The 27,209-nt window shown below is 41.1% G+C and overlaps 1 protein-coding gene across 2 annotated transcripts in view; it reads left to right on the forward strand.

The window, feature by feature from the left end:
• The window catches only part of LOC134217634 (autophagy-related protein 13 homolog), a 169,722-nt gene that overhangs the window by 65,422 nt on the left and 77,091 nt on the right, over nucleotides 1-27,209 (forward strand). For both annotated transcript variants that reach the window (XM_062696438.1, XM_062696439.1), the window contains exon 2: nucleotides 20,245-20,602. In XM_062696438.1, the coding sequence (XP_062552422.1) occupies nucleotides 20,245-20,602 (358 nt within the window). The remainder of the gene's footprint in view (nucleotides 1-20,244; nucleotides 20,603-27,209) is intronic.

Below are 27,209 nucleotides of genomic sequence, written 5' to 3' on the forward strand. Positions count from 1 at the left end.
GACCGGCGCACCGGGAATCGAACCCAGCCACCTCATCATGGTCTTGCTTTGTAGCCGCTCGTCTTACCGCACGGCTAAGGAGGGCCCGTTAAGGTATTATTAAAATATACAACTCAAAATAAAGAGGCCCTCGGGCACCTCTAACAACTACGAATATTTTCGCATTCGTTTCGTATTTTCTAGAGACCTTAACAACATATTAGTGTACGGGCTTTGATATTCTGAAAAGAAAAGTAATATTTCTTCTTGAGCAGCTGTCAAATTTATTTCAGTAGTTGAAGCAAATTTTTCTTGACCTCATATTCAGCTTGAAGGTCAAAATATATTATTAGAAAAATCAAAGCAGTCATCCTTTAATACCAATATTGCATTGATATGATATCAGAATATGATTGCCTTAAGATTGTTGCTATTATTCCTTATTACTCGAGTCATGCACTGACTCGATTTTAGTCGAATTTATTTTCAAAGACATATGCGTCCACCCCAACAGATGACGTCGTTCTTTAATCAATAAATTGCTTCTTATGCAACCGTATGAAAGAAGTGGAAAGTTTTCCATGGTGTGTTTACGGCGAACTTTTACCATTCTCGTGAACGCTCTCTCTCTCGACCCGTTGGTTATGTTTGACTTCCAAAGATTGGCTTATTATTGGTTTAACGATACGCTTCAGTTCGAAATGAAAAACATCGATGCAATATCATAAGTTTATTTGAAAGAACGGCCACCATCGACCATCTTGATAAGCTATATCGCTGATATAAAGGAACGCTTTATGATAGAATGGAATGTTTGGAACGAATTGCAACCGTGTCGATGTATTATGCATTGCAAAATACTTGGAAACCCCAGTCAGTCTGTTTATCAAACCAGATTTTATTTTATTCAGTGCCAGTTCCAGAATCGATACGCCCATTCACTGTCGCCGGTTTTAGTTGTTGGTTAACGATATCCGCCAGTAAGATCAGCCTTTGTTCGACCAGCTGCACAACAACTTATATGCGCTGACGGTGTGAAGGCGATGCGAAACCCATAGCCCGGCAAAGATATTCCATCACTCGGAAGTCTTTTTGTTATAGACACAAAAAATATATCCAAATGAAGTTGTGGAGGACGTGACCTACGTGTTGAAGCTTCTTATTCTCTAGAAAGTAAACAACAAAACAATTGAGCCTAATACACATCGGTTCAAAACAACTCCGGCTACGACGACGTGCAAGATTTGAGACAACCGCACAAGCATGTCGCCTTCTGCCGTCCGACTCCCGCATATTTAAGCAAATTTAACGGATGTCGTCACTTTATCAATTTGTACCTTCCGCGCCGGTTGGCGTAGCGATCAAAGTGCAAGAAACAAATGGGAAATGATACACCCTGCACGTGATTATGCGTTTGTTTATGACACCAAACTAAATTATCGAATTATATACCCATCAGGGTTATGAAACTGCTGCTACTGCTGGCAATGAATTTAAAGTGAGGTGAGGCGTCCTAGGAATTGGACTAACAACTTATGATACGAGTCTAGAAAGCGAGTTTGTACTATTGGTTTGTATTTCTTCAACTACGCGGATTTCAACTTCAATTTCGAGGTTAATGCTACAGTGTATATTGAGATGAGCATACCTGTTGAGATACAAATACATTTGTACCAAATTAAAAAATATAAAACAAAACAGAGTTTTCCGAGAATTAGAAAAAAATAATCAATTGTTAACAAATTTGTTGTTTTTTATCTTAAAAGTATAAACGTCTTGACTCAACATTTGAAGTTTATCTGAAACACGTAAAAGTAAAAAAATAACGATTATGAAAAAGGGTCGTACACTTATATACGTAAGCAATTTTTCTGGGTTTTTCGACCCTCCCTCCCCCCATGTAAGATTTTTTTTCATACAAATGACCGATCCCCTCTCCCCCCATAAGTGCTTACGTAATATGTGTACGGCACCAAACATATAAATCTATGCTAATTGGTACACAAAGTTCAGTCTGGAAACGAACGCTTCCTTGTTAATGAACCGCATAAAATAGTTTCGAAATAAAGTATGCCCTTTTAGCGAGTAAATTTAGTCATTTCTCAAACCATATGGCGTCGCATGGCAATTAAATTCCAGTCATCCATCTTATCAGCCTACGACTTCCACCAGCAAACAACTTTATGACTACCCACCACAACTACTTCTTCTGTACCATGGTTACCCATAAAGCTGAACTGTCGCCCGCCAGGCCAGTTCGAAGAGCCTTTTAAGCGGACATGAATGTCTCAGCCATCAAGTGGATCTGTTTTGCGTAGGCCCATTAGTGCACTGCCTTTGCCGAGACTGTCTGGCGGTGTGCCCCTGCCAATGCAATGGGAGGGTTAATGTAGGAAAAAATAAGAACTTGCCACCATTTATGGTCGTCTATCGGTGGTGCCAACGGCAAGAAATGCACCTACGTGAAAAGAATCGCCAAGAAGTTGTTTTGTATTAGAAATGCAAATTTAGAAATAATGAAGGTTTTTTTTTAAATTTTAATCATATGATGTAAAATGTGGTTGTGGAAATGGCATATTTTAAATAACATCAAATGTATTGAAAAAAAATCTTTTTGACTCTTCGTATCTGATCAATCGCCTTAAGAGCCGCTTTGTTTCAATAAAGGCACACATTTAAATTATTTGACAAACTAGAACTTATCTAGAAATTATTTACGAATACAGTTGACCGTGGAGATTAACAATGCCGATCATATTGTGTCAAATAAAATTTTCCCAAACAAACGTACCAAATCAACGCCAGAATGACAATTATATACATAAATAAAAAAAAGCATCCATCGTAGAATTTCTGATTAGTTTAATCATTTAAAACGTTCAAGTGTTTTACAATCTGACGTTTCAATTGAAGACGTAACGTAAAGATACATACCATTTAGTTTTAGTGATTTTTATTGTATTTAATGCATTCATTTGAATCGACAAACCACAAATTAGAAGTGATTTTATTATCTTTCTTGATGCTGGAATTCATTTTTGTCATGAGGTTGGAACTCACCCTTGGCGAGAGAAGAAATTTTTATGAAAACCTTTTCCACTGCACAGCTAGCGAATTCTACCTATCTGTTGTTATCAAGCATTGCTGATACATGCCAATTGGCCTAATTTCGTTTCGGCCATCGGGTCTTTTGGCCGAATAGTTGAAAAGAAATCCACAGATTGTGAGTAGTGAAAATGAGTATCGAATGGTAAGAATTGCGGAGTAGGGTGTCCCAAAAAAAATCGATGTTCGAAAAGTCATGGTGCTCAACCCTGAAATGAAAGATATACCTGTCTGGATAATTTTTGTAGAACAAACCGAATTTCTAAAAAATCGTTTAGAGGTCGCGCCAGATCGATTTTTGAAAAATGAGCTTTTTTTAGGTCAAAAATCAAATATTGGGTCCTTTCACAATTTTTTTTCAAGGTCACCCATTCGTTTTATATTTTTTTATTTTTCTGTGGGTCTTTGCCCATATTCTCCATGAATTAGTTTTTAGTATTATACGTGTTTACAGTCAGAAGAACTTTTTAAACATCAAAAAAGCACATTTTTTTGACAAATTTTTGAAGTTATTTCATCCTCACACAAAAAATAAATTTTTCTCGTTCAGAAAAACTTACATACTACGAAGAGCTATTTATAAGGAGTATTTTCATAAAAAAATATCCAAGAAATGTTGTTCTGGGGCTGAGATATTGTAGTTTTAGTAAATAGTCAAAAAGTGTACAAATTCGGTACTTTTTCTTTACATATTATAATTTCATCAAGTTGCACCAATATTTTAATTTGAATTAAAAACAATTCAAAAGCAAATAAATGGGAATATTTTCTAGGTAACATAGCTTTTATTTCCGATGGAGTTGGTTACCTGAATTACAGAATTTGGTCGGAGTATATGGATGGAGCAAGTTATAAAATGATATCACATCCAACAGTTAATATGTAACAATATACAAATAATCAGGTTTACTATGATCTCTTTATTAGTTTTAATTCAATCATAGGATGCTTTTCACGGTATACAAAAAACAAGGCAGGCTCAGCACGTATGTAAACATTCAGTTTGAATGTAAACATGTGTTGTCACTACTATTTTCGCACAAGCTGAACTGAGACGATGCTCTACGCTCTACGGTACTCTAACATGTGGCATTAAAATATGCGTCACTCTTGACGTGTCACTTTTCTTACAAGCCTACCTTGTTGTCTGTATACCGTGATGCTTTTGATATGTCATATGACAGTCAAACATTTTTTTTTCGTCGTACCAGTTCGACAGCTTTTCCATGAGTTCACTTGAGATATTGGAAAAGTAAAAACGGAATAAACGTAAAGTAAAAATGGAAAAATGACACTTCAAGTGAGACGCATATTTTATCGCCACATGTTAGAGTACAAAAGTAAGCATGCTGAGACCGTAGAGCATCGTTTCAGTTCAGCTTGTGCGAAGATAGTAGTGACCACAGATGTTTACGTTCAAACTGAATGTTTACATACGTGCTGAGCCTGCCTTGTTTTTTTTTTGTATACCGTGAAAAGCAGCCTATGATTGAACCAAAACTTATAAAGAGATCATAGTAAACCTGATTACTTGTATATTGCTACATATTAATTGTTGGATGTGATATCATTTTTGAGTTTGAGTTATTTCCACTTGCTTATTGTAGAATATATATCTGATTTTAAAATTTCATTCAACTATAGGGGATATTTGGCAAAATCGGACACTATTCAACCCCCTAGGAAAAGTCACATTTCTTTGTCCAGATAATTCTGATAAACTGAAAACAAAAAAGGTTCAACGTATAAGGGATATTGGACAAAATGAGACACTGAAGGGACCCTGCAAAAAAGGAATAGCCTTTTGATATGCCTACAATAGTGTTCAAGGATCTTAGTACATTTTCCTAAAATGAAAATTGATTTGATGTTATACTTTTGAAGATATTTTTAAATTATAGAGCGCATCAGACAAAAACAGACACTAAACAGATTCCCAGTGAATTGTCCGAGGATAACACTATTTCATCGTCCTGAATTCCATAACTGACAGTAACTCATTTGATGATCTCCTCGAATCTCAAATGTGTATCATCTCAAGCATTTTATAGGGAGTGTTAGACAAAATGAGACACTTATTCCTTTTCAAAAATATATGGGAGGCCTATTATGATATTTCCATAACACAAGTCAAGGTTTTCCTTGTCTTTTCGATTGATGTGAACACATGTATTAACAAAATCCTCTATTTGTAGGGGAAATTGGACAAAATAGGACACTTCTAGTATTCTAACGGCAAAGGGATTGGCACCATCAGATTCTTCGGATTTTTGAGATTTTTTTAAGGTAATCTCCAGATATGTACATACCGTGGTTGAATTGCGTCCGTTTTTTGGCTCGAATTTGCACACTGTGCGCTGGTGGAATGGCACGGTAAAAACGGCAAGTAGGTGCAAAGCGCTTCGAGCGCTTAAAAGGGAAAAAAAGAACGACAGGAATGGCAGTTCATTATCGTTGTGCCCATATTGAAAAACAATCGCCCTCTGGAAGCTACGGCCTGATCACACGCCAAAATGTCGTCGCAACCGATTATTTAACAGGCAACATGCGTACCGTTCCGTCCGCGGAACGATTACATACTTTGCGTTTCTAGGTAAGATTCTCGAGGAAGCGTAGTGCACTGGTCACTTCCGAAAGGAATCTATGTCTTGGTGTATGGCGACGATTTTCTCCTAGATGTATCTGCTCGGTATAAGGCGAAAGGAGTTGATAATGCCTTCTTTAAAAGAACGCGTCTGCCCGGTATAAGGCGAAGGGAGAGGTAATGCCTTCTTTAAATGAATGCATCTGCCCGGTATTAGACGAAAGAAGTTGCTAATATCTTCTTTCAAAGATCGCGTCTTCCCGGTATAAGGCGAAGGGAGGAGTTACGCCTTCTTTAAATGGATGCATTTGCCCGGTATAAGGCAAAAAGAGTTGATAATGCCTTCTTTTAAAAAACGCGTCTGCCCGGTATAAGGTGAAGGGAGGAGTAACGTTTTTATTAAATGGATGCATCTGCTAGGTATAATGCGAAAGGAGTTTATAATGCCTTCTGTAAAAGAACGCGTCTGTCCGGTATAAGGCGAAGGGAAGGGTAACGCCTTCTTTAAATGGATGCATCTTCCCGGTATAAGGCGAAAGGAGTTGATAATGTCCTCTTTAAAAGAATGCGTCTGTCCGGTATAAGGCGAAGGGTGGGGTAACGCTTTCTTTAAATTGATGCATCTGCCCGGTATAAGGCAAAAGAAGTTGATAATGCCTTTTTTTAAATAACGCGTCTGCCCGGTATACGCGAAGGCAGGAGTAACGTCTTCTTTAAATGGACGCATCTGCCCTGTATAAGGCGAATAGAGTTGATAATGCCTTCTTTAAATGAGTACGTCTGCCCGATATAAAGCGAAAGGAGGGGTAACGCTTTCTTTAAATGGATGTATCTGCCCGGTATAAGAAGCAATTGAAATTTTGAAAACTACTTGTACATATTCTTGGAGGCCTTCATTAGCGGGATGATGCGTAGCTGCCTAGAAAGACTATGCTGAAGGAGGCTGGGTTCAACTTCTGGGCCGGTCTAGGAAATTTACCGAATTTTTTTTTCGACTTTTTAGGTATGAAAGTTTCAACGTGGTAATCTCTAATCATTCGTTTAACGAATGCAAAAAAAAATGGTAACTTGGCTTAGAAACCTTGCAGGTAATAATTGTGGAAATGCTGAATGGACAAAGGCTATTATTATTATTATTCCGCGAAATGGTACATTCCGCCAAAAGTCATTCAGCGAAAAGGTACAAACCGCCAAATGTCGCACCGCGAAAAGTTACAAACCGCCAAATGTTATTCCGCGAAATGTTCAACCGCGAAAATGAATTCCGCGAAATAGTTTTCGGTAAAACGTTATACAATCGATTTTTTTTTTGTCCGTCAAGCACAAGAAATTTGGAGGTAGCATAGAAAGGAACAATATTTTATTTATTGTTCTTGGTTCTTGCATTTGGATTTTGATTCTTGCCAAAATTACTTCTATATTTTATATTCTTTTTTTTCTCCCTTCTTTTTTGTTCTTCCTTCCTTATTCCGTCTCCCAACATTCTTTTTTCTTTTTTCCTACTTTTATCTTTCCTCTTCCATCTTTATTCTTTCTTCGTTCTTTTTTCTACCTTCTCCTTTTTCCTTTTCCCTTCTTTTTTATATTCTCTCTTCCTGCTTCGTTTCTTCTTCCAACTTTCATTTTTCCTGTTCCTTCCTTCTTCTATTTTCCTTCTTTCCTCTTCTTTCTGCTACCTTCCGCCTTTTTTCTTCCTTCTTCTCTCTTCCTTCTTTGTTCTCTATTCCTTGTTCTTCACTCTTTGTTTTATTCATTTTTTATTTTAATTCTTTTTTTATTTATGTTATTTTTGTTATTTTATCCATTATTCACTATTATAGAGTAAAATTCTTCCTACATTTGGAATTAATTTCATCTCAACAACTTCAGCCTTTCGATACATTTCAGCCTTCTGATACTTAACAGCCTTCGGATACTTAACAGCCTTCTGACACTTTCAGCCTTACGAGCTTTCAGCTTTTTGAGTTCAGCCCTATGAGTATTCAGCCTTATGTGTTTCAGCTACCTAGGAGATCCGAAAAAAAAAACACCTGAAACTGAAAAAGGGCCGAACGAACACCAAGCGCAAATCCTATTGTAACAACGAACCAGTAGATAAATATAAAGTTCCATTAAGAGTTCGAACGAGAAACTTCAGAGTGCCTCAACATAGCTCTTCATACTACGGTCTATCGTTCTTTGTTAGGAGCTTTGTCAGCTGGAATAGTTTCCTCTATTGAGCTATTCAACCTCTATTGAACTACCTTACTCCAAAAAGCACTCCAACAGATATTTAATCTTGCGTTTATTTGGAAAGGCACATTTGCCATTTGGCGTTCTGGAGCTAGGTTTTTTTTTATTTGTACAATTCATTTCACAATTTTGTGTTAGTTTAGGTAACCGACGTACACGCGGCTAACTCGAGATTAGGGATCACAAATACACAATAGGAAAAAGAGGGGTTTTAGGGTTCTAAAATTATTGATTGCGATGTTGTTGACTTGTTCTGATGGTGAATTTTGGCATTGATCTGTAATGGAAGACAAACAAAAAGACGGAAGAGAACGAAAAGAAACATTTTTAGGGGAAAAATTGATAGACAGGGGACACAAAAAGAATCAAATTCTAACATCAATCTCTTTCAGAAACAGATAGATAAGGTTCATATACTCTACATCAAGGCCCGGGTTTTATTTGTTTTCCTCGGACTCGGACAGTTTCAATCAGCTCAGACCTGGTTTTACGATGCTCGACCTGCTCGATATTCTGATAGTTGCCGCAGACACAGATATTGCTTTCAGAAAGCCCAATCCGAAACGTATGTGTATCTAGCGAGTAGCGATTAGACATTATCTACACATGGTTCGAATGAAATCACGTCCCACGTTCAACCCTTCGAACCATGGTTTGCTCCTTATGAGAGAAGGTTAATTGAATTTTTGAAGTAAGCAACGCAAGACAGACCTTTGCCTCTCCAGAAACCAAATTGTGTATCTGACAACAAACCGTTAGACTAAACCCATTCGTCGAGCCGACGAAGAAGCATCTTCTCCAACAACTTCCGAAGACACTATGACGCATATAGTACGATACGAATTACAATCGGACACGGGCTTTCCAGGCTTTTAAATGGCTATGACTCGTATTTATTTATTCAGACTAAGGCCGAAGTGGCCTGTGCGGTATATAAGAGTCTTCTCCATTCGGCTCGGTCCATGGCTACACGTCGCCAACCACGCAGTCTACGGAGGGTCCGCAAGTCATCTTCCACCTGATCGATCCACCTTGCCCGCTGCGCACCTCGCCTTCTTGTGCCCGTCGGATCGTTGTCGAGAACCATTTTCACCGGGTTACTGTCCGACATTCTGGCTACGTGCCCGGCCCAATTGTTAAATACTCAATTCTTTGCTTCACCGAGAGCCACTGCAAAGCATCCAACAAAAATGTTGAGGAAGTGAATCTGTTACATCTCAAAATCAAACGCATAATCTTATTCTGCAAACGCTGCAATCTCGATATTTGTGTCTGATTTGCTAAAAACAAAATGGAAGGACAAAAGTCCAAGTGAGGAGAGATGATTGATTTGTACAACTGTATTTTGCTAGCAATATTTAATTCGTTTTTCAGTCGACAGAGGATTCCATACTTCTTGGCTATTTTCTTGATGACATTGTCAATGTGTTGGTCAAATTTCAATTTATCATCAATAATCACGCCAAGATATTTAATTTCCCGTACGCGATCAAGTGTCTCGTCATCAATTTTCACAGAGACATTATCTATTGAACGATTTCGCGAAATAATCATATACTTTGTTTTACTAATATTCAATTTCAACTGTTTGTACTTCAACCATTTACTTAAAGAATGCAAGTCTTCATTCAAGCGTTCAATCGCATCTTCTAAGTCTCTAGCTGCAATGAATAACACAGTATCATCTGCGAATAAGTTTATATCACAAAAACGTAAAACCCGTCGCATGTCATTTATATACATAATGAACAAAAGGGGCCCCAATACACTTCCCTGTGGCACTCCGAGGGTGTTCTCCACGGGATTAGATACAGAATCATTAAAAGCAGTCCGTTGAGTTCTGTCAGACAAATAGCTTTTAAACCAATTGTATGCAGAACCCGAAATTCCAAAGCGCTCTATAGTTTTCAACAATAAGGGCCTAGAAATTGACTCAAAAGCGCGTTTCAGATCCAAGAACACAGCAACAATCGTATCTTTACGCTCTATGCTTTCTTTCCATTTAGCTAATTCCAAGTTCAAAGCGGTTTCGCAGGAGTGACCCTCCCGGTATCCCGGTATTAACAAGCTATTACTATTTAAATACATAAGTAGCTGGCTTTTCACAACAAGTTCTAAAATTTTCTCTACTGTGTGCAACATGTTGATGGGACGAAACTCTTCGGCTTTAATCGTTCCAGCAACTTTTTGAATTGGAATCACTAACGATTCCTTCCAAACTTGCGGCACGTGCCCAGTTTGCAATGATTCATTTATCAGGTCCAGCAGGTTGTGTCCGATGACATGAAAGCAATCTTGTATAATTTTAGCATTAACATTATCAATACCAGCCGTTTTTCCTAAATTAAAACAAATCGTTTCAAGTTCTTGAAATGTTATGGGGTGAAAACTTTCGAATCTCAAGTTACTGTTGACTGGCTGTTTTATTTCGTCAGGTTCATCCACTAACTCGATAGATCGGTTAATGGTTGAAACACTGTCGACAAAATAATCATTAAATTTAGACGCAATTACTTCTTCTGATTCTTCTAATGTGCCATTAAAAGTTATGGATCGCGGTTTACAAGAACTAGGTTTTAACAAAGATTTTAATATTTTCCATAACTCTTTGCTGTTGTTTTGATGCTGATAAATTTTCCTCTGAATATATTCGCATCGAGTATGCTTTAAACATTGCGAATATTTATTCCGCGCAACCTGGTACCTATTCCAATGATTTTCATTATTACTTTTACGACACTTTTGTACAACTTATCTCTTTTACGTTTAAGACGTAAAAGATCTAGATTGTACCAGCTGTTTGAATTATTCAAAGTTACTAATTTCTGTTCAACTAATTGATTGGTACAGGATTTTAAGACGCTCGTGATAACAGCTGCTCTTTGATCTAAATTACCAGTATTTTCTTGAAAATCCACGTTTGTTTCGATAAGGCTCGTAATTGCTTGTTTCGAATATTTTCTCCAGCACTTAAGTTTTACCAAATCGTTATTATTACTACTGTCATCTGTAATGCTAATGACTAGTGTTTCATGATCGGTTACTTTTAAATCACAATTCGTAACACTAGTGACAGAATCAAAGTTAGAGTAAACATGATCAATCAAAGTTCTACTGTGCCGAGAAATACGCGTATACTCATTTACTTTTGTTTTAAATTAAAAAAGTCAACTAATCGCTTCAAATGATTCGAATTTGAATCGTCACACCAATTGATATTAAAATCGCCAGCAATAACATTTAATTTACTAGGATCCATAAACGACTCTAACCAGTTTTCAAAAATTTCCAAAAAATGCTGGTCATTAGCACTGGGAGAGTGATATAAAATACCGTAATTACCCAACTTCATGCCACGTACAACTGCAATGCCTAAGAACCAATTGCCATCGCAAACTTCGTTCAATTGGAGCTTGAACTGAACTGATTCTTTGACATAAATAGCAACTCCGCCGGTGTGTCTCGAATGTGATAGACAAGCAGCAACACTATATCCCGGAATACTATATTGATCAAATGCTTCTAAGTTAACAATATGAGTTTCAGATAGAAATACTAAAAGTGGACGTTTATCTTCTACAATCTTACGTAGTGCAACGTAGTTTGTAGACAAACCAGCAATATTCAAATACAAAATATCTAAATTATTCACATTTCTACTGGAACTTGGTTGCTATTCATTGAAACGTAAGCTGCTCTTTTTACGATCAAATAACCTTTTATAAACTTTACACTCAGTACTAAATGCTCCGTGGTTTACGTCCAGATTCATTTTACGTTCTTTATTCATTTTCAAACAATTGATACATTTCAAAGCAGTTGACGTGCAATCAGATGTTTTGTGACCTTCACTGCACTTAGAACACGCAATACTATTCTTGCATTCCGTACTCATGTGCCCAAATTCTCCACATTGGAAGCATCTTAGAACACTAACTTCGGGAACTACAAGGCACCGATCAAACCTTATATTCACTTTCTTCGCGGTCAGCAAGCAACTATGAGTATCCTTATCGACTTCAATGACAACATTGTATTTGTTGTACTTGAAACGTGGATTTTCGAACGTCCTGATAACCTTTACTTCATTTATAGCGATGTCTTCATTTTGATTTTTTAAAATTTTGATGAAGTCATCGGAAGATAATTTATCGCACATGCCCATCACTTTAAGCCTTGGCACCGAAGTGGGAACAACAGCATTGTAGCTTTCACCCAGATCACTTTGAATGCCATCTTTCACAACATTTACATTGTATCCTGTTGCACACTCAGCAATAATAGAGCCGTCTTTCCCGTTCCTAAAGTTACTGATTTTGTGTGTTTTTGGGTCTAATTTATCGTTCAAAAATTTGAGTAGCGTCACTACTCTGGTTGGACTCTTTTGGTTTAATCACAATAACCGGCCGAGCCTTACGTTTAGTTTTCGCTTCCTGTGAAATAGCGATTTTATTACTAATTTTAACTTTATTCCCAGCTTTCTTTTTTACAACTTCCGCGAAACTAACATTCTCAGTCAACAAATTCTCTGACGCTTCATTAACATCATCCTGAACTTTACGCTTTTTAGGTCTGGGAGTCTGACCTGGCTCTGAGGCCGGGCTTGAAGTACCATGCATTACATTCATTGCAGCCAAACTTTTATTCGAATTAAATTGAAAAAATGAACATTTCATATTTTCCAACTCTTGACCAACAGATTTTTGGAAGCCACTAATAGCCTCAACCAAAACGCAATTCAATTTATTTGCCAATTGTTCCATACCGAGCTTCAACGCGCTATCTATCTGGGCAGCAATGTGATCTCGGATACCACCAATTGAATCGGAGAGAGAAGAAATTTTCTTCATCTCTTCCTCAATACGGGTAACATCCGACACCTTAACATTCTGCCCGTCGCAAAACCGACTCGACAGACAGTCCGAACACTTGAATAGCACATTTGCGTTCTCCGTTATCAACCTCGCTGCTGCCTTATTCTCGATAGGAGAACAGCGGGCGTGAAAGTGCTTATCGCACTGACAACAACACAGCGGAAAATCGTTGATAGCGATCCCCACTTTGCACTTTTCGCATTCCATTATCGCTACACAGCAGTGGATACCAATATGCAAAACACCACACAATACACAGAGATAGAAAAAATCAAAGGTGCAAAAAACGACAACGACAGCTTGCCGCACGAAACTATAGGTTGTACTACGGCTTCGCGGGATGCTGTGTTGGGTAATAAATCACAAAATTAGATATAATTAGGCACAGAGATAATATATCTCCTACTTATCCTGATATAAAAATACTTCAGGCACACTTTAGAAACTGATTTCTCGTGGCACAAGTACACTTTCACACGTAATAATTATATTTTTATCACTGCACAGAGGCAAACAAACTATCATGTCCACCATCACCACAAGAATGATGGATGGTTCTCCCAACAGCTGATGCAATTCGTGGTTCATTCGCCTCCTCCACGTACCGTCCGCCATCTGCACCCCACCATAGATGGTACGCAGCACTTTCCTTTCGAAAACTCCAAGTGCGCGTTGGTCCTCCACGAGCATCGTCCAGGTCTCATGTCCGTAGAGGACTACCGGTCTAATTAGCGTTTTGTAGATTGTCAGTTTGGTACGGCGGCGAACTCTATTCGATCGGAGCGTCTTGCGGAGTCAAAAGTACGTACGATTTCCAGCCACTATGCGTCTCCGAATTTCTCTGCTGGTGTCATTTTCGGCAGTCACCAGTGAGCCCAAGTACACAAATTCTTCTACCACCTCGATTTCGTCACCACCGATGCAAACTCGCGGTGGGTGGCTCACATTGTCTTCTCTTGAACCTCTGCCTATCATGTACTTCGTCTTCGACGTGTTGATGACTAGTCCGATCCGCTTAGCTTCCCTCTTCAGTCTGATGTAGGCTTCCTCCATCTTCTCAAAGTTACGTGCCATAATATCTATGTCGTCGGCGAAACCAAATAGCTGGACGGACTTATCGTGTTAATCCCTGCTCTTCGTATTACCCCTTCCAAAGCGATGTTGAATAGCAAACACGAAAGACCATCACCTTGCCGTAACCCTCTGCGGGTTTCGAAGGGACTCGAGGATGCCCCTGAAACTCGAACTACGCACATCACCCGATCCATCGTCGCTTTGATCAACCGTGTCAGTTTATCCGGAAAACCGTGTTCGTGCATTAGCTGCCATAGCTAGTCCCGATCGATTGTATCATATGCGGGTTTGAAGTCGATGAATAGATGATGTGTGGGCACGTTGTATTCGCGGCATTTCTGCAGTACTTGGCGAATGGCGAACACCTGGTCCGTGGTGGAGCGTTCGCCCATAAAACCCGCCTGGTACTGCCCCACGAACTCCCTTGCAGTTGGTGCTAGTCGACGGCATAAAATTTGGGAGAGTACCTTGTAGGCGGCGTTCAGCAATGTGATTGCGCGGTAGTTGCTACAATCCAGCTTATCGCCCTTTTTGTAGATGGGACACACGACACCTTCCATCCACTCCTGCGGCGAAACTTCCTCCTCCCAAATCTTGGTAATGACCCAGTGCAGCGCTCTAGCCAGTGCCTCACCACCGTGTTTAAATAGCTCTCCTGGTAGTTGGTCAACCCCAGGGGCTTTGTTGTTCTTCAGCCGGCCAATCTCCTCCTGGATTTCCTGGAGATCCGGAGCCGGTAGAATTATGTCCTGCGCGCGTTCTCCCAGGTCCATCACCATACCGCCATCTTCGTCTGCCACATCGCCATTCAGGTGTTCTTCGTAGTGCTGCCGCCACCTTTGGATCACCTCACGCTCGTTCGTAAGAAGGTTCCCGTTTATGTCCTTACACATATCAGGCTGTGGCACGTGGCCCTTACATGAACGGTTTAACTTCTCATAGAACTTTCGTGTGTTATTAGCGCGGTACAGTTGCTCCGTTTCTTCACGGTCTCGATCTTCCTGCTGGCGCTTTTTCCTCCGGAAAATCGAGTTTTGTCTGTTCCGCGCCTGTTTATATCGTGCCTCGTTCGCCCTCGTGCGGTGTTGCAGCAATCTCGCCCATACTGCATTCTTCTCTTCCACTAACTGCTCACATTCGCCGTCATACCAGTCGTTTCTCTGATCCGGGGGCACCGTGCCTAGTGCAGCGGTTGCGGTGCTACCAATGGCGGATCGAATATCTCTCCAGCCATCTTCAAGAGACGCTGCGCCTAGCTGCTCTTCCGTTGGAAGTGCCACTTCCAGCTGCTGCGCGTATTCTTGGGCTAGTCTACCGTCTTGTAGCCGCCCAATGTTAAGCCGCGGCGTCCGACTTCGACGCGTGTTGTACACCGTCGAGAGTTTTGAGTGCAGGCATACTGCAACGAGGTAGTGGTCGGATTCAATATTCGCACTGCGGTAAGTGCGGACATTCGTGATGTCGGAGAAGAATTTACCGTCGATTAGAACGTGATCGATTTGATTTTCCGTTTCTTGGTTGGGTGATCTCCATGTGGCCTTGTGGATATTTTTGCGGGGAAAGAAGGTGCTTCGGACTACCATTCCGCGGGAGGCTGCGAAGTTTATGCATCGTTGGCCGTTGGCATTCGATACGGTGTGCAGACTATCCGGTCCGATGACCGGTCTATACATTTCCTCCCTTCCTACCTGTACGTTCATGTCACCGATGACGATTTTAACGTCCCGCAGTGGGCATCCATCGTATGTCTGCTCCAGCTTTGCGTAGAACGCTTCTTTCTCGTCGTCGGGTCTCCCTTCGTGTGGGCAGTGCACGTTGATGATGCTATAGTTGCAGAAACGGCCTTTAATCCTCAGCTTGCACATCCTTGCGTTTATTGGCTGCCACCCAATCACGCGTTGGCGCATCTTACCCAGCACTATGAAGCCGGTTCCCAGCTCGTTGGTGGTGCCACAGCTTTGGTAGAAGGTAGCCGCTCGATGCCCGCTTTTCCACACTTTCTGTCCTGTCCAGCAAATCTCCTGCAGCGCCACGACGTCGAAGTTGCGGGGATGTAATTCATCGTAGATCATCCTGTCGCAACCTGCGAAACCTAGCGACTTGCAATTCCATGTTCCAAGCTTCCAATCGTGATCCTGTATTCGTCGCCTAGGTCTTTGCCGATTATATTGAGTCGCATTATCTCTTATATTGTTCGTAATGATTGGTTTTCTAGGCGGCTTATTGGGCCTGCGCAAACCTCCTGTCTCGTCGGAGGGCCGTCGTGTCAGGGCTGTTTAGCGTCCCACCTAACACCAGGACTTGAGCTTGTGCGCTTTGAGCGGCACACGGTCGCTTTGGTGGGGCCTACTTGCGGACACATGCAGCTTTTTATAGAGGTTTAACAGGGCCCACTGTCAAACCCCACCACATCCTAGGCAAGCCCCACAACTCGCAGATGGCCTGGGGAGGGATCGTCAAGCCCTTGGACATAGTCCCTGCTGCCCACAACTATGCTATGACTATGGCTATGACTCGTACGTCCCTCCAATCATCCGGAACAATTTTCATTCCCAAGAATTGATTGAATAGTTTCAATAAGCGCCTCTACGCGACGTCTGGGAGATTTTTGAGCAAATTGAACCTGATTCTTTCCATCCCCGGGGCAGAATTGTTACATGAAAGAAGAGCGAGTGAGAATTCATCCATCGAAAAGGGCCGATCCATGCTGTTAGCTGAAGTGATCCGAAGCATTCGCTCCACTGGAACAGAATCTGGACAGATTTTCTTAGCGAAATCGAATATCCACCGTGGTGAACTTCACGATCCTCGTTAACCGACGAGACGTTACGCATTTTTCTCCCGACGGACCAAAGTGTCTTTATTGAGATCTCACGCGACAACCCCTGGACAAAATGCCTCCAGTAACCATTTTTCTTCGCCTTGACCAGCTTCTTGAACTGGTCCTCAAGCGCAAAATAACGCTTATGAAGTACGACCGAGCCATGTTTTAGAACATAAACGCTGTGGATGTCTCGCGATAGAGCTATGTACACTCGCCATTCCACCACGGACTGGATGGCTTCCTACGGACCAAAACTCCTGGCACTGGCCGGCGTTGTGCCTGGAGACCACTAACATAGATCTTCTGCAGAGTTAGCAGTAGTCGGGTTAATGCAGTTAAATATAATGCTCAGTCTATGCTCAGTACCGTATTATAACGTTAAAAATGATATGTATCTTAAATTACAAGAATTTTGTCAATAAATTAAAAAAAAAGCTTCGGCAATCCACTACTCAGGCGGAAGCAGGAGGAAGGATTGAAATAGGGATCGCCTCCGACGAAAATATTTCATCATCCTACCGTTTACCACGCAGTTGTGATGCCAAGATCGGGTCTGACTCTAGTGATTCCGAACTCGGCGAGCGTTCTAGCGCTACTAAATTCATCAACCGACACCCGTTCATCCAAAGAATCGCTTGACAAACACATTACGGTAATGTGGGTCACCGGACACAGCGATATTCGAGGAAACAATGACGCCGTTCCTGTTGCTGACGCAAAATAATGGGCAAAAACCCAACTTAATTCACCGAGTAGTGATACTGCCTTTCTCGCATTTAACCAAGACACCAACCTTATATGGCGCTAATATGGTTAGATGTACCATTTTCTTTATAACTTTTAAACGCAACGGTCGATCGTTATCAAATTCAATAGTGATCAACTAGGCTTTGCCCCCTGTCGAATAAAACTTGTTGCGAGAAAATCGGTTGAGCATTACTATATGAAAAGTTGTCTAATGTTTTTCTTAGCTATTGTGCACACACATACAGACAGACATTTGCTCAGCTCGTCAAGCTGAGTTGATTGGTATATAACGCTATGGGTCTCCGAGGCTTCTATAAAAAGTTCGTTTTCGTAGTGAAATGATAGCCTTTCGGTACAACTTTGTTGTATGAGAAAGGCGGAAAACGCAATCTTCACTGCCTGTGCCACTGAGTGGAATCGTCAAGGAACTTTCTGCCGCATTGTGAAAGAATCCCGGTAGAAGACATGTTCGACCGCAGGGAACAGGTGGTTCTATCCCGTCTCTTTACCGGACACACGAACGCAACGCACGATCTGGGTTTCGTTAACTTTTACCGGATCTGTGAGGCATGTAAATGTGCAATTACTGTCTGCCACATTTTTAATACATGCACTCTTTTTCATGCAACTCGAGTATTCAACAACATCGCAACTACTGCAATAGCCCTTCAGAATAATACGATGGATGAGCGGCAAAAGTTCAAGGACTGCTATCTTTGAAAAAAATATATGATGACCCGATCACGAACTTTGTGAACTATCTGAATTTGGGAACATGCGACGATTCACCCTCTTAACTATGAACGAATCCCGATACGAACAGGAATTTCTGATGGACTCTGCCCCAACAACCATATTATTCATTCCCAACAAACTGTTTAAGCTGAATAGGCTACTTCTTTGGTTGAATAAGGCTATTTTTAGTTGAATAAGCGCTCTATCAGCTTCCAATGTTTATTTAGTTGTCAAAAATGAATTAATCTTTAATCATAAAGTTGAATGATTTAATCATTCATTGGAAGCTTCATTCATTAACGCTCTGGTTTTTTATATCGAATTGAAAACAAATGTAAATGTAATTCGTTGCAAAAAAATAGTAAAGGATAAGAAAAAATAGACAAACTATTCCACGCATTTTTTGTATCAAAATTGTATTTTGCTCATAACTTCTGATATCATAGCCCGATCCGGCCTATTTTCAATAGTGAACAATGAGGAAGTATTCCTCGCCGAATAGGTACATTAGCATAAACGCCTTAAAACGGAAGAGATTTCTTGCGTGTACACACATAGGGGTCGTACACTTATTACGTAAGCAATTTATCTGGGTTTTTCGACCCCCATGTAAGATTTTGTTCATACAAATGATTTTTTATTTACATGGAGCGTAAGATATTGACCACCCCCCCCCCCTCCCTCATAAGTGGTTACGTAATATGTTTACGGCCCCATACGAATTAATGGCTCAGATACACTTTCGATACAATGTAATAAACTAATTTCCAGAAGCACAAAGCTTGAGGTAGGTCATTTTGGAATACATGCCAATTAGCTTACATGCGGAATTGCACACCTAATTAGTTTTTGTTTGTTCCATTGAAATTCTGCTTCCTTTCTTCCTTGCTAGCTTAACTATCTCCAAATGCAAGTACAGTAATAGCCCGATTTTATCACACCCATGGTGAATTTTGGGATGATAAAATAGAAAATGGGACAAAATTGCAAAAAAAAAAAATATTTTCGATTTTTTTATTTGTTTCACAGTTCAGTTTATGCCTTGGAAAGGCGGGATACCTCAACGGACCCGTAATTTGTTGTCGAAAAGGCTTACAAAATGCTTGACAGGTACTCAGAAACGATTATTAATAAACCACAGGCGGTGAAAGTTATTTCGTGAAAATCATTGTTATTTGCTGTATTATTTACAGAAATAATAATAACGACCAAAAATTAAAAAAAAAATTGGGATGACAAAATTGGGTTGAAAACGTGATAAAATCCGGTCGAAAACGTGATAAAATCGGGGGTAGACAAAATCGGGAAGTGACAAGATCGTTGAAGGGGAAATGTCCAAAACTATGTGCAAATTATTTCTGAACATGGACCCGTATGGCCCGAAAATTAAATTAGTTAAACTCATTTCATAACCCGCATCTTCCTGCTCGTCATCGTCCAGCCGTTTCGCATGGACAACTCACTCCGCTCCAATGACTACGTCGCATTTAAGTTCCATAATAGAGCTATTATCATCCTCTAATTTACTTATTCACGAAGCCCGTGTCCATCTGAACAAGGCTCTTAATTTTCAATGCCGAGTTGCTCTGCTATTGTGTGTCCTATGCTCACTGCTTTCCCAATGCCGGCTGAAGAAAATACTCTGTTAACCATAGAAAATACAAGTCGGTCCATCATTTCGATGTGTATAATGGTGTTCGATGGTACTGTAGTGAAGGCCACAGCTCGAGCCAGGAAACCAAGGTCGAGTTCAAGTGTGCGGACGGACGGGCGGACGGGGTCCGTATGGCTCTATTTCGTCCGGCTTCTTTCTCCTTCTCCATATGTCTGCCCATACAACGGTGAAAATAAGCGCAAAACACGCGCGCACATCCACCACAAGCCTCATTTTCCACAGCCACTCATCCGTGCGGAAAATCGATACTCTTTCGAGTAACACACATTTCGCCGCTCGTTAGGCGGTTGCTCGTGTGGGCGTAGCGCCGTCTGGCGTCGTTTGTGTTTTTCAAAGGCTTTATCATGCAACCGATACCAGCAGCAGCACCTGTGCCCTAATTGAATATCCTTTCGTTGTTTCTTTTCTCCCGCAGTTTAACATCGCCATCATCGACCAGCCGGACGTTCTAGCGGAAACGAAGAAAGTGCTTCAAATCAGCCAGCATGAATCGATTGTTACGCGGTTACCGTTGTGCGTAGAGATCTCCCTCCAGACCGTGGAGGGAGATAATATGATCTTGGAGGTTTGGTCCCTCAGTGTACAGTCGGACCAGTGTGACGCCCAGTTGCGGACCACCCACTCGATCTACAATCGCATGGGACTGTTGTTGAAATCGTTGCTTTCGGTTACACGTTCAACGCCCGCGTATAAACTTTCTCGCCGTCAGAGTGGCGATTCATATCAAATTTTCTACCGGATCTATATCGGAGAAGCGCAGACCCATCAGTTGGGTAAGTAAACCATTAGCATTTTTCTATTGGGAGTTATGGGCTGAACTATGGATGGCACCCAACTTTGTTATCGCATAAGAGTGCAAAAGGACAATAAACTCCTTTATAATGCGGTGATCTCGCTGTTTAATTAGATTGATAGATCATTTTATATCAACCAATGAAAATATAGTGATGCAATATTGCGAAATTAGAAAAACACGAGTTTACGACTCAATAATGTTTTAAGAACAAGGTGACAGGTTTCTTCGGACGGTCATCATCGTTCACAGTCTCTATGTCAAAGATGAGGAAGATTATTATCATTTAGAGAAGCATCTTCCTAATGGATATAAAACTATAAGAATGCCACATCACTATGATCAATATGCCTAACGTTGAGTCATTGCACCCAAAAGTCCCCGAAATACCGGTTAAAACCCACTTTGCGCCACCTTCCTTAATGGATCTACGCAACCAACGGAGCCGGTCAGGTGCCTCGTCGGATCTGCTATAGCTTCAACCTTCCAGTTTGCATTTCAAGTTTGACTCTCGCTAATGCGAATCACGTTCGCAAAAATTAGCGTTATTTTTCGTGTTCAGCAATACACGGCTGTGCAAAAGGAGATCGAATGCAACATTCATAATGCGCACATAGTTTTTAGCTAACCATGTTACGAGCTTTATTGACGCATTTCAGTTTGCTAATATCACTCCTTGATGTTCTAATCAAGCTGCACGTGCCTGCGTCCAGCAATTATTTTAAAATCTGGATGACGCATTTTCTTAAATCAGCCGCCCAAAGGTGATTGTGTTGTTAATCCATCCTGATAGACCTCCGCCAGTGTTACGGCCGTGTTTGCAAAAGTTTGCATCATCGCCATCGTCGATGGCAAATAAGTCTTGTGTCTGTTTTGTGCCAAAGCGAACATAACACTAACAAAAGCCCGTTGATTGACGTCACTAGTATCATCATGGGCCAAAACCAAATTGGCATAAATTTGAGCAAACATGAAACGTTGGCGCGACAGAGCTTCCACACAAGCGTTCATTCATATGCTAACCACGCCATATTTCACTATCCCTAGAGCTGACGGACGCTCGAAAATACGAGTGCCACTTTCACTCCATTCCAGTTCAATTTGTTTTACGATATATGAGAAATTTAAAATATTTCATTCATACGTCGCTGTTTAGTGAGCCATTTCATTACATGCCATTTTAACGAATGTAAGCACAACGGACCACATCCAGCGTACGTGTCGATCTCTCGCTCTCACATTCGCTTGGTTCCACTTGAACAATCCGAATGCGGAGAGGTTTGAAACTGTGACTGACAAACAACTCCTGGTTTCAAACTTCGGTCGGAATTCCACGCTGTAGCTACTTCAGCGGCTAAAGCATCTCCATAGCGATGCATTAACCTGTTTCTAGTTTCGCAGAGCTGTGGATCGACGATCGTTTTCTGATCGATATCCGTGCCGAGCTCAGAAGGCCACTTTCTGAATCAAAGTCTTTGTGACCAACAAACAAAAACGAAATAAAATTATAGCTTGAGTCAGCTTTCCGCCTCCAACCCTCGGGGTCCATAATTGTCACGATCGACCGTAGAAGGAAACGAGAAAATGTGAATTGCCTTCAGCACGATTCGGTTTCATTCATGCCTACCGAAGACTACTCTCAGCTATTCGTGCAACTGCCACACGGCTCTGAATCCACACACCTGCCTGCATCCGACTCGAACCGATCCGCGTGAGTGGAGGCTAGATATGTAGAAACCCCCTCCCGGCTCCAGATCCAAAGCTCCACCAAGAGCCTAACAGCGAGTTGCAGAAAAACAACGGCAACGAATTGATTAAAAAAATATTCCTCGCTCTCTCGCTGGCGACCGACGACGGCGAAACGACCTTGCAAAGCGTTTATAGAGCTGGCTGTAGCGTATCTGAGAGCTCATAGTTTTACGAATATCCAAGCATCTACACAAACACCACCGTCGACGGGTCGGCTCGAGCGCACTTGCCACCAATAATAATCTGAAAGTACGCTGTTCAAAGTCCATCCCGTTGCAGTCAATTCCACCGATAGGTAGTTTTCGATGCATTGAATAAACATGAGATCACGGTGCGAATTCTGCTGAACAGAGGCTTCTGGTGACTGCACAGCGTGCGGATGATGGTCGTCATCGTCGCGATTTCAGCTTCGAGAATTGAACGCGCACACAATAATGGAGGAGGATGGCTTGTCGTCTTCGTTGGCTGAACTCAGCCTTCACAAGGCTGAATTCGGACACTAGCAGTGTGGACCGGAGGATGTTGTAATTTCTGCTTCGATGGGCAGGTGGAATGGGAGTTCAAGAATGTGGCCATGTACAGTACGACAGTAATGTGCGGTGATTTGTACCTCCCGTGGTTTGAATTTTCCTATGTTTAGCGTTTGTGTTTGGTGATTATTTGTAGCGTTTCTAGATTCTGATGTAACTTGTTCAAAAAAGATGCAATGAATAAGTTAAAAAAATACAATATTGGAATAAATATGGGCTTTGAAAAGAGCAAAAGTCGCTCTTAAGGGATGATAGTCAAAAATTGAAATACGTGATTTATATTCACAGAACATCTGAGAGAACATTTTATAGAGGGCTTAAACACCCATAGTGTTATATACCAATCGACTCAGTTCGACGAATTAAGGTGATGTCTGTGTGTGTGTGTATCTGTATATGTATATGTGCGCAACAATACTTTTCGTACTTATCCTTAACCGATTTAGTTGCCTTAACCGAACAAGTTGCATTCGACGGGGATACTTGTCCCATTGTTTCCTATTGAAAATTGGCCATATAGGACTATAGGCTTAGCAGTTATGGCCAAAATACTATTTATTGTAAAAAAGAGTACTTTTTTGACATTTAGACTTCATTGATTTGCTCGCAATTTATTGCATTCGATAGAGAATCCTGTCCCATGGTTTCCTATTGAAAATCGGTAGAATCGGATAAGTAATTATGGTCAAAATACTAATTTCAAAATCACAAAACACTTTTGCCACTTATTATATACTATAATATTCATCCGATTTACTTGCAACAAGTTGCGTTCGGCGAGAAATATTATTATGCATATTAGATTTTTCTTATATATTTCTCAACTATTTGAACGAACCAGAAAGGCAATGGGTTTTGGCATTAATTATTACGCATTACCACCATTAGTGAAAAACTTTTTTTTGGTTTTGAAATGTTTTTTTTCGAAAAACAATGACTTTTCAATAATTCCGAAATGCAATGTCCGATCGGGCTAGTTTTCAATAGCAAACTTACTTGATACTTTATGGACTACAGCTCTTCGATGAACCTACGCCGAATGAAGTATCCTTCTCTACTGCACTCGATTCTGTGCCAATCGCTTTTAGTCGCCCTGAACATTGGGCGCCCTCAGGTCCTCTTCAACTGCAAAAAGTCATTGTGTACGCGACCTTCCACGAAGCCTGCGGCCTCTTCCGGGTTCTCTACTAAATATTATCTTTGCTTGACGTTCTTCCGGCATACGAACAACGTGTCCAGCCCACCGTAGTCTGCCATGTTGTGTAAGCCTAATAATATCCAGCCCTTTATACACCTGGTACAACTCGTGATTCATGCGACGCCGCCAGATGCCGTTTTTCTGTTTACCGAGTTTACCGCCGAGTATTGTACACAGCACCATACGGTCAAACACTCCGAAAGCTCTCCGATCAGCCTCCTTTAAGGTCCATGTTTCATGGCCGTATAAGGCCACCGGAAGAATCAAAGTATTATGCAGCGCGAGTTTTGTTTTCGTTTTCAGACTACGAGATAAGTAATAAGCCTTATTTACAGCTGCAATACGGCTTTTCACCTCGCGGGTAACATCATTTTCGCACGTCACTAATGTTCCAAGATACACAAATTCTTCTACCACTTCAAATTTTTTACCATCCACGCTACCACCACCACTAATGAACCCACTCCTTGTTGTACTCCCGGAATTAATCAAAGATTTGTCTCAGGGTAAACATTTGATCCGTCGTTGATCGACCCTCGTGAAAACCTGCTTGGTATTTGCCGACGAAAAACTCTTCAAGCGGTCTCAATCTGTTGAACAGAATACGGGATATAATGTTGTACGCCGAATTAAGGAGGGTTATTCCTCGGTAATTGGTGCACTCCGGTCTGTGCCCTTTCTTAAAGAGAGGGCAAATGAGGCCGTCCAATCAGCTAGCAGGCATTTCTCGTCTTCCCATATTCTCGACATAGTATGGTGCCGAACTTCATGATGCTGCTCTCTGTCATGTTAGAGAAGTTCAGCCGGGAGCTGGTCCTTCCCCACAGCCTTATTGTTTTTAAGCTCTTCAATAGCTTTTCTAACCTCATCTAGTGTAGGCGACTCCACAGCTTGTCCATCGTCGCTAATATTTATTCTGTTCACCGATGCACCGTCACTTCCACTATTCAACAAAGTCTCGATGTGTTGCTTCCACCTGACAACCACCTCGGTTTTATCTGTCAGCAAATTCCCTTCTTGGTTGTTGCACATAACGGGCGCTGTCTTTCTCCGCAGGCCATTGACAGTCTCATAAAACCTCCGCATATCATTCTGCTCCAATTTTTTCTGCGCCTCGCTAATCACTTGTTCTTCGTACTTTTTTTCTTCCTGCGGTGGGTTAGGTTTTTGACTGCTCTTGCTTCCTTGTACCGATCTATTCGATCGGGTACCCGACACCAACATTAGGCTTCTGGCAACCTTCTTCTCGCCTGTCACTCTCTGACACTCCACATCGAACCAACCCGTCCTGGGTCGCCTCTGTGCAGTGCCTACCACTTCTCGTGCTGTTGTGCTCACCGCTTCATGGATCGACTCCCATAGATCGTTGATGTTGTCGCTAACGTTGATTGCACTTATCCGTTCGTCGAGCTTCTGGTGGTACTCAGCCGATACTCCTTCCGCCGACAATCGCTGGATATTGTAACGCATTGTTCGCTGTGATCTTTCGTTCGATACAGTTGACAACCGTGATCGAATTTTACTGACAACCAGGTAGTGATCATAGTCAATGTTCGGGGTTCTGAATGTCCGCACATCGATAACATCCGAGAAATGCCGCCCGTCTACCGGAACATGGTCTATCTGATTGCAATTTTCATCATTCGGGTGTCTCCATGTGTGCTTTCGGATGTTCTTTCATGCAAAGTAGGTGCTACTCTGGCAGCAGCGAAATTAACTAGCCGTTGTTATTGATAGCGGAGTGAAGGCTCTCCCTACCAATTATGAGACGGAAAAAGTCCTCTCTACCGACCTGACCGTTAGCATTTCCGATAACAATTTTCACGCCATGCTTTGGGCACTCTCCATAGGCTTTAGCAAGACATTTATAAAACGTGTCCTTCACGTCGTGCAGTTCACGAGCAAGAAGACTCACTCATCCAGGTTCTATTAGGGCCCTGACAATACCAGGTATCGAGTTTTCAATCATTGCTCTTATTTCGTTGCCGGGTCGGTTGCCATAAATAACGTTCTCTTTTTCTTCTATCTCTATTCTTAGTGGTCTATTTTTTATCTCTATTTAGGCTTCAGCCCAAGGCTGGCTCGTCTCCGAACTTTTCGTGGTATTTGAGAAGCCTCAGTAAGTTACCTTACCGGGGTCGCGTTACCTTCATCGTGACGCGTGGTGACGCGATACTGCATTTCGTTAATCAGACCAAAAAGAATGTGCAATAATTAACATTAAAAGAGCAATTCGAACCTTACCTACCTAAAAGAAGTAAGATTAAAATTTCAGATACTTGAAAAACATTCAATATTTAGCAGCATTTATACCTAAAAGTCTACGTGGATTACAGTAAATTCCCCTAAATAGAAATTCATAAAAGTTGCTCAAAGTTTTTTTTTTCCAGAAATTTAAAAAGTATAACACGGTAGTATAGTAAAAGTATAAAGGCGGGGTCTAAAAACATGTACATCAAATAAAATTTTCATATGTTCAAAATCACTAATTTTTATGTGATGCATTGAATATAACCATTTCCTCTACAGGTCCTTTTAGCCCCTGAAACGTATGCTCAAATATGATTGAAGCACATTGCTAAATATAAACAAAAGCTGTAAATCTAACTCTGAAGTGGGTCGGTTGAAAGTCGGTATCGCAATCGGACGTATTCGCATTAAGAAAATCTAACTCTGATGTGGATGTGTCGACGGGTTTGTACCGTACTGCTGGAGCAATTTGGACAATAAAATCTAACTCCAATAACAGGGTGTCGACTACCTGAAAAAACCTGGAAAGTCAGGGAATTTCAATTTGGACCACTGAAACATAAAGAAAATCACGAAGGATTTCCAAGAGCTCTCTCGATAGTTTTATTCTGGAGATCCTCGATGGATGCCCAGCAGATTTGTCCAAAAGCCCCGCTTCAAAAACTTTGTAGATTATTTGGTTTTTACTCAAATTAGAATTGCAATATCTTCGTGGAGGGATTCGTACAAAAAATATGCCAAGGAATCTTCAAACATGTTTACATGTGTTCTTCAAAAATCTCCATGTTCTTTATAAAGTTTCACTGCTTGTTGTACTTGTCTGATTTCTAGTTGATAGAAGTTGAACTTTCTATAAATAA

The sequence above is a fragment of the Armigeres subalbatus genome, chromosome 2, assembly GCF_024139115.2.
Source record: "Armigeres subalbatus isolate Guangzhou_Male chromosome 2, GZ_Asu_2, whole genome shotgun sequence".
NCBI lineage: Eukaryota > Metazoa > Arthropoda > Insecta > Diptera > Culicidae > Armigeres > Armigeres subalbatus.